This window comes from Abramis brama (assembly GCF_963993115.1).
Source record: "Abramis brama genome assembly, chromosome: 16".
In the NCBI taxonomy this organism is placed as follows: domain Eukaryota; kingdom Metazoa; phylum Chordata; class Actinopteri; order Cypriniformes; family Leuciscidae; genus Abramis; species Abramis brama.
The window spans coordinates 17,315,435-17,331,282 of NC_139978.1; the positions used below are offsets into that span (position 1 = coordinate 17,315,435).

General features: G+C 40.0%; 1 protein-coding gene across 11 annotated transcripts in view; it reads right to left on the bottom strand.

Moving 5' to 3' along the window:
* Positions 1-5,260: 5,260 nt before the first annotated feature.
* ep400 (E1A binding protein p400) overlaps positions 5,261-15,848 on the bottom strand; it is a 37,861-nt gene continuing 27,273 nt past the window's right edge. For 5 of the 11 annotated variants that reach the window (XM_084086941.1, XM_084086940.1, XM_084086939.1 and 2 more), the window contains 20 exons: positions 15,747-15,788; positions 15,475-15,625; positions 15,145-15,380; positions 14,859-15,032; positions 14,720-14,770; positions 14,243-14,379; positions 14,054-14,110; positions 13,756-13,834; positions 13,290-13,484; positions 12,421-12,466; positions 12,208-12,320; positions 11,878-12,070; positions 11,569-11,711; positions 10,260-10,454; positions 10,005-10,179; positions 8,845-8,895; positions 7,691-7,818; positions 7,454-7,594; positions 7,267-7,320; positions 5,261-6,928 (listed from right to left, as the gene is read on the bottom strand). In XM_084086941.1, coding sequence (XP_083943067.1) covers positions 6,596-6,928; positions 7,267-7,320; positions 7,454-7,594; positions 7,691-7,818; positions 8,845-8,895; positions 10,005-10,179; positions 10,260-10,454; positions 11,569-11,711; positions 11,878-12,070; positions 12,208-12,320; positions 12,421-12,466; positions 13,290-13,484; positions 13,756-13,834; positions 14,054-14,110; positions 14,243-14,379; positions 14,720-14,770; positions 14,859-15,032; positions 15,145-15,380; positions 15,475-15,625; positions 15,747-15,788 — 2,694 coding nt within the window. In that variant the 3' untranslated portion in view covers positions 5,261-6,595. The remainder of the gene's footprint in view (positions 6,929-7,266; positions 7,321-7,453; positions 7,595-7,690; positions 7,819-8,844; positions 8,896-10,004; positions 10,180-10,259; positions 10,455-11,568; positions 11,712-11,877; positions 12,071-12,207; positions 12,321-12,420; positions 12,467-13,289; positions 13,485-13,755; positions 13,835-14,053; positions 14,111-14,242; positions 14,380-14,719; positions 14,771-14,858; positions 15,033-15,144; positions 15,381-15,474; positions 15,626-15,746; positions 15,789-15,848) is intronic. The other 6 variants (XM_084086945.1, XM_084086944.1, XM_084086942.1 and 3 more) reach the window with 6 other exon arrangements.

Below are 15,848 nucleotides of genomic sequence, written 5' to 3' on the forward strand. Positions count from 1 at the left end.
GGGAAATGTGAATGTATGTAATGATGCAAATATATGAGGGCCAAGCTGTTTTTCCCTATTTTGATCAAGAAGTTGTCGTCGTTGTCTATTACTTCATAAATATTTCTTAAAGAATGTTTTATATGCTTTTCTGAAGGCCTGCAGACTGTAAAGCAGCTGTGTGGAGGAGGATTCCTGAGAGAGATCATTTTTCATCCCATATCTTCATACATTAAATCAACACATTTTCACTGTGGCTGTGTCTTGACTTATAAGTATGAAGCGCTTGGGTGAATCTCACAGGCTTTCGTCTCATGTTTGGACTTACCATTACTTCAGGGACTCTTAAATGTATTCTAGTGACACTCGGCATACAAATGACCACATTATTCACTGCTGCCTATGCCATTATACACACAAACACACATATACTGTACTGCATAATCAAGGTTGATATAGAAACCACTGCTTGCTGCCTGCCTTTGTTCACATCAATGCTGTACAAATCAACATCCTACTCTTGCAGCTTAATGTTGTCATGACAACTCACTGTTGAAGCTTTAGATCCTGTAGATCTCAATGTGGTTTTCTTTGAAATTGTCCTCCAGGAACAAGCATCTATCATGTCCTGTAAGGATAATGAGCTCTTGTAAAACACATGAAGACCTGTGCAATTTTAGCCTTTTTTCCACAAATAAAGGCTTTTTGTTGTATTGTACCTTGTCCTTTATATATATATATATATATATATATATATATATATATATATATATATATATATATATATATAGGCTATGTGACATTATCTGTGTGTGTATAGCGTGTATTTTTCAAGCATTTTTGATAAAATGTATTCTTGCTAATTATATAAGGTAAAAAATATGGAATTACTTTTGTGCCAATAATAATGAACGTAACTTTTCAAGAAACTAATGAAAATATAAATTGAAACTGAATTAAATATCTTTGAAACTGAAAAAGAATAAATCGCAGGCAAATTTTTTGACGTTTTTAATACACTGCATGTTTTGCTAACTATTTCTCATATTTCTTTCGCTGATCTGAACTTACAAATGCGCTTCCAGAGTTAAATTTATGCTTCTGAAGTTTTCACTTACGCTTCTGAAGTTTTCGCTTACGCTTCTGAAGTTTTCGCTTATGCTTCTGAAGTTTTCATTTACGCTTCTTAAGTTTTCACTTGCGCTTCAGAAGTTTTCGATTACGCTTCTGAAGTTTTCATTTACGCTTCTGAAGTTTTCGCTTACGCTTCTGAAGTTTTCGTTTGCCGTTCTGACACATTTCTCATGTGTTTTATAAGATTCTAACAAGTTGTAAATAAAGACAAACCACAATGATGCCAGTTTACACGCCTGACGACGTCATACAACTTCTATAGTCTTTATTTTGCAACTTGTTATGAAAACAAAGCAAGCAGCTTCAAAATTCATGTGGGTCAAAATGACTGGGTCATTTAAAACCTTCCTTACTTTATCTTGCAAAACTCAAGCACAGAAATTCAGTGCTAATTACATCATAACTTAAAAAACAAACAAACGAAACCTCTGCCGACATTAGCAGCTGCTCTCTGTCTGTGAACTTTCCCATCAACAACACTGGCTTTTTCCACATCAACCAAACATGGCGCGAAATAAAGAGAAAAGCGCGCGCACTCCTGCTCATGCTCACGTTTGACACACTTCTGTTCTCTCGCTCTCTGAACTGCAGTGTTCAAAAGCTTCTGTCAGCCGGAGAGATACAGCATCTGACAAATCACGGGAACAAGCCCGGCCCTGCGTTACCAACATGCCATCCGCACCAGGGAAAATATGTCAGAGCAAATAAACACATGTAGAGCACGCGGATACTCAAGGAAACACTGTAAAACAAAACTGCCAAGGTTGTTCCCCATGTTTCTCTGCTCTAAAGTGTCATCAAACGAGCTCTGCACTGGTGGTCTGGTCTCTGGCTAGCGCAAACGTAGCCTACCTGTCAAATGAACATCAGATGTCTTGGAATATGTGATTCTAATTGGTCATTCGCGTTATTCAGAGGTCAGATATTTCCTAACATCCAGAGCAACGGCTCTGCTAACATCTACGTTTATTCATCCACGACAGTTTTACAGTCTATCACCGCAGACTGGCGCTTTTTTGTTTCATATAATTGCACCAAAACTGGCACCATCTTCAGTCTCAGGTAAATTACCTCGGAGGACTTGTTTTAAGGGATAGTTAAATTGAAAATTGAAGCCATCTTTCATCACACGGGCCTTCATATTAAGGTTTTCAAATTGTGGGGCGCCCGCGCCTGGCGTCAAGTGTCAACTGTCAATCCATATATTTGCTATATTGTATAGAGGTATATAAATGTATCCGCGCTATACAAAACTGCTTAAAGTTACATATTTATGCAGCTTGAAGTCAGCATGAAACAGTGTTTGCAATGTTTTCTTACCTATTGTGATGTAGATCAGTAAAATGGCTTTTCGAACAAGAAAAATTGTTGGGTAATAGTCGGGTTCCGGAAGTAAAAACTCCATCCATTGGGAAATATATATATATATTTAATGATAAATTATAAACATTTAAACCAGCCTTACTTTGAGCTACGACGTTGTTAATTGGTTTGCTTCTGTTAACCCGCATTATTTCAACTTATTAAAATAATCATGTTTAACAACAGAATTTAACGACCAGGAAACAAAGGTAAACTCCCTTATGGAGGAAGAACGCTGTAGTCCCAGCCAACATTTGTATGTGGGGCCCATATATGGGTATGAAATGGGCTGAAAAATGGGCCCCATGTAGGACTATCCACGGGGTCCATAATGGCCCCATGTTAATTGCCCAGATAGATTTCATGTAGGATTGCACTTTGTACTAGGTGGGACCCAAGTGGGCAACATGCACAAGACCCATCTCGGTCCCAGCTTTAACCCAGTCGACATTTGTATGTGGGGCCCATGTGGGTTTGAAATGGGCTGAAAAATGGGCTCTGTATGGGATTGTCCGCGGGTTCCATAATGGCCCCATGCCAACTGCTCACATGGATTTCATATAGGATGGCACTTATAAACAGGTGGGCCCCAACTGGGCTTCATGCACAAGACCCATCTTGGTCCCAGCTTTAGTTTTTTTGTGGGTACAACAAGGTTACTACATGGGCTGAAATACGGGCTGTAAGTGGGTTTGTCCAATAATAAGTGTACCTAAAGCAGGGGTGCCCAATCCTGCTCCTGCCTATCGACTGTCCTGCACAGTTCATCCCCAACCCTAATCAAACACACCTGAAGCAACTAATTAAGGTCTTCAGGATCACTTGAAAATTAAAGGCAGGTGTGTTTGATTAGGGTTGGAGATGAACTGTGCAGGACAGTCGATCGGCAGGAGCAGGATTGGGCACCCCTGACCTAAAGTATACTTGCAATAGTTCCACTTTAGCACAATCAAATACACTTAACCTCAGCACTACTTCCAGATAACCAAGTGCATTAAGCACAACATTTGTTGTTCTTATTGACTTTAAGTATATAATTTAGGATACCAAAGTACAATTGCAAGGTAAATATATATAGTACTTAAATATGTAAATATAGAGATTACCTATGTGGGAACTACCTTGGGCCCATGTAGGCAGCCTATATTGGACTGATTGTGTTTGCCCATGTCTGACCCATATGGTTTATCAAAGTGAGCATGTGTATTTCCCATTCATAACCCATGTCGAGATTACCTATGTGGGAACTACCTTGGGCCCATGTAGGCAGCCTATATGGGACTGATTGTGTTTGCCAATGTTTAACCCATTTGATAAACCCAAATGGGCCCCATTTGTGTTGCCCATTTTGAGCCCATGCACTCATTTCCCATTAGTGACCCAACTAGGACCCACATAGGGAGCACACCTGTTTTTGCCCATGTGGGACCTACTTAGCTGACCCAAGTGGGCCCCAGATAAGATGCTCATTTTGGGACCATGCCCACTTGGTACCCACGTAGCCCAAGCATAAACCATGTGGGGCCCACATATACATGTTGGCTGGGGTGTTGTGACAATGAGCTCTTATCAGGATCAAATAAACTCTGGGTTTTCAAAGGTATGTTAAGTTTGTGACATAAAAATAAATGCGTCCAAGAGTTTTACACACCGGACTGTTATTGTATGCTATGTCTCCATGCTGCATGGGATTGTAGTTATTTTAATCACTAAAACCATTGAGTACACAGTCTTGTAGCCTACGTTTGTCTTTTTGTCCTACTTTCAAATACTTTTTTGCTTCAAAACAAAGTTTGTAATGTTATGATTTACCTCGTTGCTGTTTGGCTTGGTTCATGGCTTAAAACACTTTAACAAAGTCTTTTTGAATACCTATGGAAGAAATGAATGGGAAAAAAATACTTCCGGAACAAATGCTGCAAAAAAAAGTGGGTGGGCACTGTTGCACTTAATTGCTGAGGGAGAGGGAGGGCAAGTTATTTTGAGTATATATATATATATATATATATATATATATATATATTATTTTTTTTAAATCACTTAATGTTCAACATGTCAGAGTGTATATATTTACATATATGTGTGTGTGTGTGAGAGTGTGCGCACGGACAAATCATAAATACAATATTCCATAAAAAATAAGAATAGCTAGTTTTGATTTCATGTTGTCTTTAACAATAAGGGCATGTCCAAATCTCATAAGTGTGAGCAAAAGTAATAATGCGTTTGACTATATAAACACCATTACTTGGCTCCAACCTGCAATAGGCCAGCCATGGCTTCCTTATCTCACAAACTGAAAATGGCAGAGCGCCCCCCATTGGTCATCTAAGAAATAAACACTGGTCAAATCAAGGCTTGTGTAAACTTGACCTGACAGTACAAAACATTCCTTCATTAGCTCACTAGAAAATCTTTGCGTAAGCTTTTTAAACAGGAAAAGTTATTGTTTTCTGTTGAATGCCCACTGTAGCTACGATCAATATATACTGCTAAAGATGAGAGTAAACGCCTGTAGAACCATTGCTGCTGGAATAACATGATTTTGTATTGAGCAGGGGAGATGCAATAATGCAATGCATTATCTTTCTGAAATCCCTGTTGGCCAGTGTGCTGACACATATACTGCACTCAGCAAGTCTACACACAGACGTACAGGAATGCATATCTATGGATTCCAGGCAGAACCGTTGACTTAATGTAATCTGAACCCCATCCAGGACAGCTTACTCAATCTAGCTAACAAATACGCACCTGGACAAATAAAGACATCATAAGCCAGACGTGTGTAAAAACATAACACTTTATACAAGTAGGCTGAAAAAAAATTCAATGAATACACAACTACTTTACAAATACAAATGCCGTCATCCCCCTCCCCCCTCTTCTTGTGAGTTATTTACATGTGTTCCAGACCCAACATCAATACAAAAAGATGCATTTATGACCGAAAGCCCCGTCATTATATGATTTAGATACATTGAGGGAAAGTCTTGATTTAAGTCTGTTCATTACTGATAGCAGGCCAACGTAAACACACTAACAGCCAAGCTGAGGTCTGACTCAACTGACAAATGGTGACATTGTTCAAAACTATGCATAAGAAAAACGGAAATACTTCACAGATGCGTTTTCAACAATGACATTTCTTCCAAATCGAAGTTGGGAGGGCAATAATTTCCACAGCTGCCGCTACCATTAAACGGCTACACTGCAGGATAGTTTTTCTATCAATTTGTTGTTAAATTACATTCTCACACAAACATTTCACACACATCAAGTACACATCACTAGACAATTTGCAGGTGGTATCCATCCATGCAGCTGAACTACAGTGAAAAGAATTTGTTTTAGGGGAGTTTTCATGATACAAACTAATATATTCACTTCTTCTATTGGGAGGGTTCATTCGAATGGGTCACATACATCAAACTAATGGTAGTTGGCCATTTCTACATCCCAAAAGGAAGAGTTTGGTTTGCAGAGCTTCGCTAATCTTGATTATCATCATCATCATCATCATCATTAAATGCTTCAAAGTGATATTTACCGACACAAAGGGACAACACCACACCTATTGAAAGAAATATTGGAGGGGACACGCATATAATTTGACTGATTGAACATTATGAATAATGTTGAGACGATCTTGAGAGTTCTTGCGTGCCAAATGAAGTGAAGTCGATCCAAACGCACTTGACCCATGACCTTAATGATGTGATGACATGTTAAACACTATATAAACAGAGCATGTAGCATGGTAGAAAAAGAACAGGGAGCATTTGACGGCTCGGTCAAATGTATGACCATCAGTTTCAGTATGAAAACAAGCCGCCGTACTGTTGTATAGTCATGCTTTACTTCTGAGGGAGGAGCCTCAGTTAATAAGCCGTTAAAAAAAAACAGCGAAAAAAAGATTGGCCGTAGATTGAGGGCCGGTGGCAGAGTGATGTTTGATTAGCATGAGACGTGGTTAGCTTTTACTTCAAATTGCAAAAAGCTCCATCCAGACAGTCAACGGTGAGTTCCTGTTTAACAAAGAGTCAGTTTTCCCAAAACAAATGGAAAATAAATTCAGAGCCCTATGTTGTGCCCAGGTACTTTCTCCTCCTGCGACCCTCTAGCTGCCACCGCTGGGTTTGGCGGGGGTTTTGGAGCGCATGGCGGCCCCAGTGCGGGTGTTTCCTTTGCCCTGCTGGGGCTGGGGGGTGGCAGCGGCCTGCTGCGTTGGGGTCTCGGAGGCGGGGGTCGTGGCGCTCTGCTGCTGGGCGGGGCTGTGTGGTGGTGGGGTCTGGATTTGAGGCGAGGCGGCGGCCGCCGTAACAACCTGCTGCTGGAGGAGCTTCTGTTGCACCACCTGCGTGGCTGTGCCCGCGGGGATGACCTGCACCTGGGCCTGTCCCGAACCTGCAGCGGGTGCCGCCTGTGTAAGGGCCACCGTCTGAGGCTGAATCTTCATACACACACATAAAATCAATTCAGGTGTCATAATTCAATTTATCTGAAACGTCTTTACTGTAATGATACTACTGAATAAAAGTATTCATTTAAACAGTAATATATATTAAGTATACAACACAATAGTATCAATCAGCCAACAAGGAAAGTCATTTCAGAGGTTTTATTAAAGACTAATACAAAGACAAGAATTATTTTGTATGGAATAACATGCACAGAGAAAGTTTAAAATTAAAATCAGGAACAAACGCTATCACTCTCGACTTCAAAAACCGCATCAAATTAATTTTCAATCCATCAAAAAGAAAGTGCACAAAACACCGAAACGCTTACCTGTTGAGGTGATGATACTATCTGCTGCTGAACTATTTGAGGAAGCTTAGCGACCTACAAGCACAAGGGAAAATCACTACAAAGCTGAGCTAGCTGCTAATACCACATGCACTACATCGCACTGCAACATTTACATTCTGCTCACACGTGTCAGGCTTCGCTCTTGTGTAGGTGGTCTCCTTCTTACCTGTATCTGCTGAGCTGTCGCAGGTTTCTGCGGCTGTGCGATTGAGGTGGTGAAGAACTGGGTCTTAATGCCGGGCTGCAGTTGAGTGGTGGCGGCGTACGTCACTTTCTGCTGCTGTTGGGCTGTGCTTTGAGCAGCCTGCTGAGTGCCAAGTTAAACAGAGAAATAAAGAGGGAGAAGAGACATTTATATAGATAAAGCTTAATTCAAAAATAAATCACATTGGCTGATTGGTACCTTTTGCTGCACAGCAGCCTGTGTTTGCTGTGGCTGCGCTGCCTTCTGGACGGCAGCTTGTGCAGTGATCTGCTTTTGTCTTTGCAACAGCTGCTGCATCTGGAACGGGTGGGTTACCACCTGACCACCTGCACAAACACATACATGCTTAAGATCCCCTAAAAGGTTATTGACAGGAGAGAAAAGAAAGCATGCATCTCCACTGCCATAGTCAAGCTCGCGTTGTCATAAACGGTGGAAAGAAACGGTAGTGTGCCACTCACAATAGTTTCATTAAGTCTCTAGGTGATGATAAATAATTAGTTTTAGGGCAGTTCACAATCATTTTTGGCTTTAAATAAACTTAGATCATCAAACGATTGCTGTACATGCAGTGCGGTTTGCATCTAATGTACCTTGTGTTCACAAATAACTCTGGGTTCAGTTTTGAGACCAAATAAATTGGTCTCAAAACTGGTATAAGTGCTTTGAAGTGCTTTTATTTGGTATAAGTGCTTTGAAGTGCTTTTATTTGGTATAAGTGCTTTTGAAGCCATGTCTGATCAAGTCAGCAGTATACTTTTATAGCATTTTGAATTCGCTTTTATTTTTATATTTTCAGATTTCATTTTAACCTTAGTTTAAGTTTTAGTCATTTTGTTTCATCTTTTGTCATTTTGTAAATAAATATATAAAATATTTAGCTTCAATTTATATTTATTTTAAGTTTTAGTTCTTAACACTTATTTCAGTTAGTTGCCAGGGCAACAACACACTTCATGCGTTTTCTCTGATTGGATAGCTATCCGATCGTGAAAAGACCAGGTGTAAATGCCCTCCGAAACGCATGAGACGGATTTAAATCTGATCACTCAAACCACTTCAGGAGGTGGTCTGAGACACATTCCAAATGAAAACTGGACAAGTGTAAATGCATCTGGTTGTTGAAACCACATATGTAAATCTTACTCCTCCCAAAATGTTAAAAAAATAACCGTGTGGGAGCGTGTTATAGCCAGATATGACGGCGCAACTGCAACACGCATCCGCCTCATATGAGAATCTGAGTATCTCCTCAGCAAGCCGACGCTCAAACTGCCGCAAATGAAACTGAAAGGCGTCTTAGACGCTAAACAATCATCTTCATTCAAAGTAGTGAGACTAAATTATCTTACCAGTGCTGATGCTGCTCTTTCTCCTATTGCGGTCTTTGATCTTGAGATTAGCTGATGATAAATAAAATGCAGCTATGTTGCTTTCATTCACATGAACTTTGTTAAATTTGCATATAGCGCGGGAATTGAAGATCGGATTTAAATTCGTTTTGCAGACACATTTATGTGGCCAAGTGTAAATGGAACATTTTTAACAAATCAGATAGCTATCCGATCAGTAAAAACAGGTGTAAACAGGCCCTACGTTATTTCAAATTTACATTTTCATCTAATATTTATATTTTATTTCATGTTAGCTTTATTTAAATTACAGAAAACATTTAATAGTTTGAGTTAACAATAACAACAGTGCTACTGCAACAAGTCTAACTGCCTAGTAGAGCTGCACGATTCTGGATAAACTGAGAATCATGATTTTTTTTGTTTCAAACAGAGATCTGTTTTGATTGGACTCCCACTGTTTTGAACGGATAACTAAACAAAATAACGCAATTTACCGGAGGTTCCGACAAAATGTTAATTGCTGCAGTCTATTAAAATTGTTTAATTTATCTGAATAAAAACAAAACAAATTAAACTGTGAATGAATGATTCAATGACTTATAAATACTTCACTTGTTTCATTACTGGATGAATCAACAATTTTAAACGAATCTCTTGAATGATTCAATGACAAATACATTTTTAACAGTCGCTTTGTCGCCACCTGGTGGTGTAAAGATTTAATCGATGCAATCATTATTTGAAGGACTAAGTTACTTTCAAAAAACGTTTTATTTTGCTCTATTTTGATTGCTACCGTAGGCACCAGTGTTTTTATCCGATTCCGAACTATAACTCTTATTATAATAAGAATATTTGTAACAGAAATAACAAGACCGTGTTTGAAAAGACTGCTGGTGAAGCGGTTTCATACCTATACATGATAACTGCTCTCTCTGGCTCATCAGAAACGCAAACGCAGATTTGAATGTTCCAGTGCAATTTTGTCAAAGGTTTAATAGACAATGGCGAATCGTTGTCATTTATAAACAAGATCGCATAGGTGTTTGAATCGAGATGGCGATCTTTTAACGATTAATCGTGCAGTTCTACTGACTAGTAAGTGTAACTCTTAGCAAATAATGTCATTCTCCACTTGTTTCAGAGCAAGCCTGTACCTGTTTTCTGCGTCTGTCCGATGGCGACACTAATGCCGGCCACAGTGACAGGAAGGGTCGTGACTCCGGCGGAGGAGACCACAGCAGGAACTGAGACTACAGGAGGTGGTTTGGTCAGAGTCACCTGGGCGGGTTGACCCTGAGTTTGAATTGGTCCTTGGGCTGGGACACGTGTCTGAATGAAAAGACATAATGATTAAGCACCCAGATGTATGTGAAAGGTTTAGTCCTAGGTGTGTGTGTTTGTGTGCTTACCAGTCTGGCCACCTGTAAGTTGGTGACAGTAGTTCCAGTGAGCACAGCTCCCGCTCTGGGTGCAGTGACTGCAGCTATCTGAGGGTTGCCTGTAGCCGCGGGGGTGGCGTGAACCTGCTGCGGCTGCTGAGTCGATGCAGCCTGCTGACCTTGAGCTACCGCCGCCATCTGCAGCTTCTGCTTCTTCAGCAACTCCTGGAGAGAACCAATTGTTAAAAACATGACTAAAAAGAAAGTAAACACTGCAACCAATGGTGAAATCAGTGCCCTGGTTATTATATTTTCTCCAACATAGAGCAGTTAATGCTAAAATGCCAAATATACTGGTCAATATATCAGTTAAAGGCACCTGTTAACTCTAGTTATTATTATAAAGGATAATTGGAAACATAAGGGTGGATAAGGAGGAAAGGTTTAGCGACACTAAGCAATTCTGTAATTGCATCTAGACTTTCTTCACCATAGTAAAACCTCAAAAGCAGACTAGGTCAGCAAATGCAAGTCAGATATGGCCAGTGTTGGGGAAGCTACTTGGAAAATGTAGTGAGCTAAGCTAGCAGTTTCAAGCTACCACCCTGGGGAATGTAGCAAGCTAAGCTACAGCAATATGGCAAAAGTAGTTTACTACATCTAAGCTATTTTTCCAAATTTAATTTTTATATTGAACCAAATTCATTCCAAGTCAATGCTATCTCAGTGATCAATAAAACCATCAGTCAAATAGATAGGCAGGCATAATTTGTCAGTTCAATTGTTTATTCAACAACTGTTCCAAATGAAAACAAAAAACAAAACATAACTATATAAAACCATATAACTATATAAAACTAAAACAAAACCAGGTGTCGAGAGTGTGTGCATCTTTTTCCATTAAGTTAATTTCTCACGTGTCAGCCAAAGGATTGAGATTGGTACGTGATGTCACCATCCAGAGCAGAAGGTGGACCATGCCAATGCACCCAAAAGCTGGTTGTAGGGCCCTATGAAATCCGTTTTATTTTTTCCCCACACTCCAAATTCCGTTTTTTTTTTTTCGTTTTAATTTTTCTGGACTCCCATTTAAATTAAATTTTAGTAATCAAAAAGCATGAGCTTGAGCTTTGGAAATGCTTGGGAAAATGTAGCTTGTGTGGACGCTACCGCACTACTTGATCAAAAAAAGAGCTTCGCTACTGAAAAGCTATTTGATTCAGAAAACAGCGACGCTAACGTCACTGAGAAATGTAGTTAAACTAATAGCAACACTACTTTTAGCGACGCTGCTGCCCAACACTGGATATGGCATCTTCCATACCAAGAGTATGTGTACCTGCTGAGGCTTTCCTACTGCTTTGATCTGTGGAGATGTAGCCTGTGGCTGTTGTTGTTGTTGCTGCTGTAACTGTTGCTGTCGGAGGAGCTGGAATTGAGCTTGAGTGAGTTGCTTACCCTGAGACAACTGCATACCTGGAGCTAGAGAAGCAAAATAAATGGTGTAAAAACACAACGATGGCAGACAGTCCAGCTAATTATGGTTATATTAAAAAACAAACAATGCGGAAGTGTGACTCTCTGAATCGATTCGCCACCAGAGAACCCAAAACACGCATGGCTTCTCTAAGGATGGCATTTGGTCTACCTGGAGCCACCAGCGTGCGTGTTTGGGACTGACCCGGAGTCAGATTAGTGGACACCACAGCTGATGCGGTCACCGGGGTAACGGCTCTCACGCTCTGACCCGTCGCTATGGTAACGACCTCTGCTGGGGCAGCTGTTGTAGGCACTGTTCTCTGCTGAGTGTGAACCACCTGAGCTGTGGCCGTTCCTGCCGTCTGCGGGAGCAAATATTTAACAAATAAACAGAACAAAGTGGTACAAATGAAGAAAAACCTACACAACAAAATAATAATGAATTGAGTCAATTCATTTTAAATCAAATGTGTGCTGTATGAGGGTGGTCAGGACTCACAGACAGGGCTCCAGGTATGACTGGAGATGCCAGACGTTTATTCGCCTGGAACTGACCGGGAGGAACTCCAGCCACAGTGTTTACAATCACATTCCCACTCACTGTAGCCGTCGCTGAAGTTTAAATAGAAATATACATGAATGAGCACTCATGTCAACAGCACTCACAACTGTAGCAACAAGCACAGTTAAAAGTTGTGTAATGTGATGATACCTGGTTGGATGCTTGTGCCCACTGCAGTGGTCTTGATGGCTCCAGTCTTGAGAACCAACAAAAACAAAACAATATAAACTTATTAAACCTCAGTAATCGTATATAACAATCTACTGTTCAAAAGTTTGGGGTCAGTACAGTTTTAATTGTGAAGAAATTAATACTTGAGGCTGCATTAAATTGATCAAAATTGACAGTAAAGACATTTATAATACTACAAAAGATTTCTAAGTCATATAAATGCAAAACTTGTACATCACGGTTTGTACAAAAATATTGAGCAGCATATTGAGTTGTTTGATAATATAACATTAGCTACATTTCCATTACCCTTCAAATAAATACGTCAATTTCGCAAAAAATCCCATATATCGCAAAAAAAGTTTTTACACTTGTATGAAGTGGTTTTTTAGACAAATCGAAATACGTAAACCTACCAACATCCGTAACCATGATTTTTGGAATGATTTATCTCAAGAGAAAAAAAACAAAAAACGTTTTAGTCGCATAACATCAGTTAATGGAAACGCAGCCATTTCGCAATAGTTTTTTTTATCGACATTTAGAAAATAATCGCAAAAGTCTTGCGGAAAAAATCTGCAATGGAAACCAGGCTATTAATAATAATAAGAAATGTGTCTTAAACATTTAGCATATTAGAATGAAGCCTTGAAGAGCATTTAACTTCTTTCAAAAACATCACAAATCTTACTAACCCCAAACTTTTGAATATAAGTGTATATATGAAAAACATAGGTGTTCTATAGAAATGGCTAAGACCTGGTATTAACATTCAACTTGTAATTGTAATGGTAATTTACAGCTATATATACAGTGTGACATTTAACATGCAGTATTATCCATCTAACCAGTACAGCGGTGTTGGGGACTGCTGCTGCTCCGGGTTGGTTGGGCTGAGGCACTCCGGTGGCCTGTGTGCCTGCAGCAGTGGCCTGTGGCTGGGCTTGAGTCTGTGCGGCAGCTCCCTGAGGCTGGGCGGCTCCTGTAGTCTGCTGCTGTTGTTGCTGGGCTAACTGCTGAGCCCTCTGCTGTTCGGCTAGTGCCTAGGGAGGAAAAGAAAGGAGGGTTGAAAACAAGCAGCAGTTAAGAAAAATTATAAATAAAAGTTTGGGGTTGGTAAGATTTTTTAACGTTTTTAAACTCTCTTATGCAAAGCTACATTTATTTGATCAAAAATGTTAATATTCTGAAGTATTACAAACATTTTTTTAAAACATACTGATCCCAAAATTTTAATGGTAGTGTATATGTATTTGATGTGCAACTCAAACTGGAAAACTGATGTTTTTAAGCAGTTCTCGAACTAAATCACACCTTCTTCTCTTTTGCGATTCTCTCCGCTCTCTGAGAGGCAACCTGGATAGGAGGCAGAGGCTTGTCGTAGCTTATCCCGCTGTACACACAAAGAAAAGAAAAAAATGAGATGCGGCTTAAACACAAATGAATATCAAACGTGACTAAATATGTACAATATATTGAAGACTGACACTGTATCTGCCAATATTGAGGGTTTTTTTTTTTTTTTATGATCAATATCAGTCCAAAATGTCCAATATTAGAAGTTGACAACTTCAGGACTTATTTTGTACAAGCAAAGCGACAGAGTCAGTACCTCTCAGCCAGCACAGAGGCATGCTTGGGGTTCTTCTGGAATGGATTCATGCCCAGTCTAGAAACAAAAACACCCAAAATTATGAAGAGGATTCTATTTTTGCTTTGACAAAATTACAAAAAAATGTTTTTTTGCATCATTCAAGTTGATTTTAATGTTGTTTGTGTGTTGGACACTGCCTGCACGTACAGTGGTTTTATGGGTGGGCTCCTCTTGCTAGCGATGATTTTCATTAGCTCAAAACGGCTGTTGTACAACTGGATCTGTGTAGCGTTGTCATCCTGTGTGTAGATCTGACATGTGCGCAGAGGACGACTGTTCTTGGACTGTGCAGGAAAGGAAGCGTTACCAATCCAAAACCAGCCAATAATACATAAAAAGTTTCAATTCAATTCAATTCACATTTATTTGTATAGCGCTTTTCACAATACACATCGTTTCAAAGCAGCTTTACAGAAAATGCATAATGTGAGTCCACATTACAATTTAGAGTGATCTGTTATCAGAGGTAACTGTCTAAGTTATGCATTTCAGAAATGTACATATACAAATCAGTTAGCTAAAAATGTATTAATTTAAACAATGTAATAATTTAGGGCAAAAACAATGAGCTCTTCAGTAATTAGAAAAAATCTTTACATTGTTTTTTTTAAATGTTTTACATACCTTATAAATGCTCTTGGTCTTGTTCTTCTTAGGGTTAGCTTCATATATTAGCTGTAGGACAATAATGTCACAAAGAAAATGTTAAAGAAAATTAAAAAAAGAGAACTCACAACCAGGTGATACTGGTACAATCTCTCACCTTGCCCTCCTCTCTTGGAATGATGACGTTCTCGTAGCGGCTACGGCATTGCTTTGGCGAGCGGTAAATCCTGCTGCAGGAGTTGACCACATCGCTCACCAAGTCCCAGTTAGGAGTGTGGGCTGGAGACACGATGGTCAGGTTCAGAGGAAGTTCCAGTAACTGCTTTACAGCCTGTGAAAATAGGGGGAAAGAGAATTACAACCTCAGCTTATCCATCCAACACACAACTGTGTGGTCATAATACTTATGAAACGATAATGTGATAACGTGATTGATCTAGTACCTGCAGCAGGGCCCAGTCCTCACTGATGAGCCACTCAGGGTTGTCCTGTCCGGCCTCCATGGCTGGTTTGAGCAGTGAGGGAAGAGGTTTGGCGAAGGGAGCCTGTTGCTTCAGAGAGAAGTTCTTTTTCTGATCTTTGCCTTCCCGCCTTACCTTGAGCAGACTGGCCTTGTCAAAGAGAGAGCGCGGAGGAATCACTGATTCTCCATGGCCCTTCTTTTTCTTACGTCCCAGAGCTGACGAGAGCGGGGAGAGAGAAAGAGAGAGAATTTTGCATCTGTTTGAGCACAGTAAGTTCAGACGTCGGCAGCGTTTCTTGAGCAGTCAAACCTGATGGGTCCATGTGTCTCTTGCGCTCTTTGCGGACGTAGACCGGGGGCAGTTTGGACTCAGGCATGGGCGCAGTGTCATACATGAGGCAGATTACAGAGTCAATGTAGATATCATTATCATCCTGCGGAGGAGTTGGGGGAGTCCACAGCTACAAAATAAAGCAACAGTAAGAGTTAGAATTTTTTTTCAGGCTTTCTGATTAAATGTGTAAAATGTGTTTTTGTGAGATTCGCCCTAAACACTTTAAAAGTGTGCAGTCTTCAACTTACCGGCATTAATTCCGTCTGTCCATCATTCTCGAACACATACTCCTGTAAAGAGGATAGGGAAAAGTTATCAAATCTACACTACATGACATAACTTCCTACTGA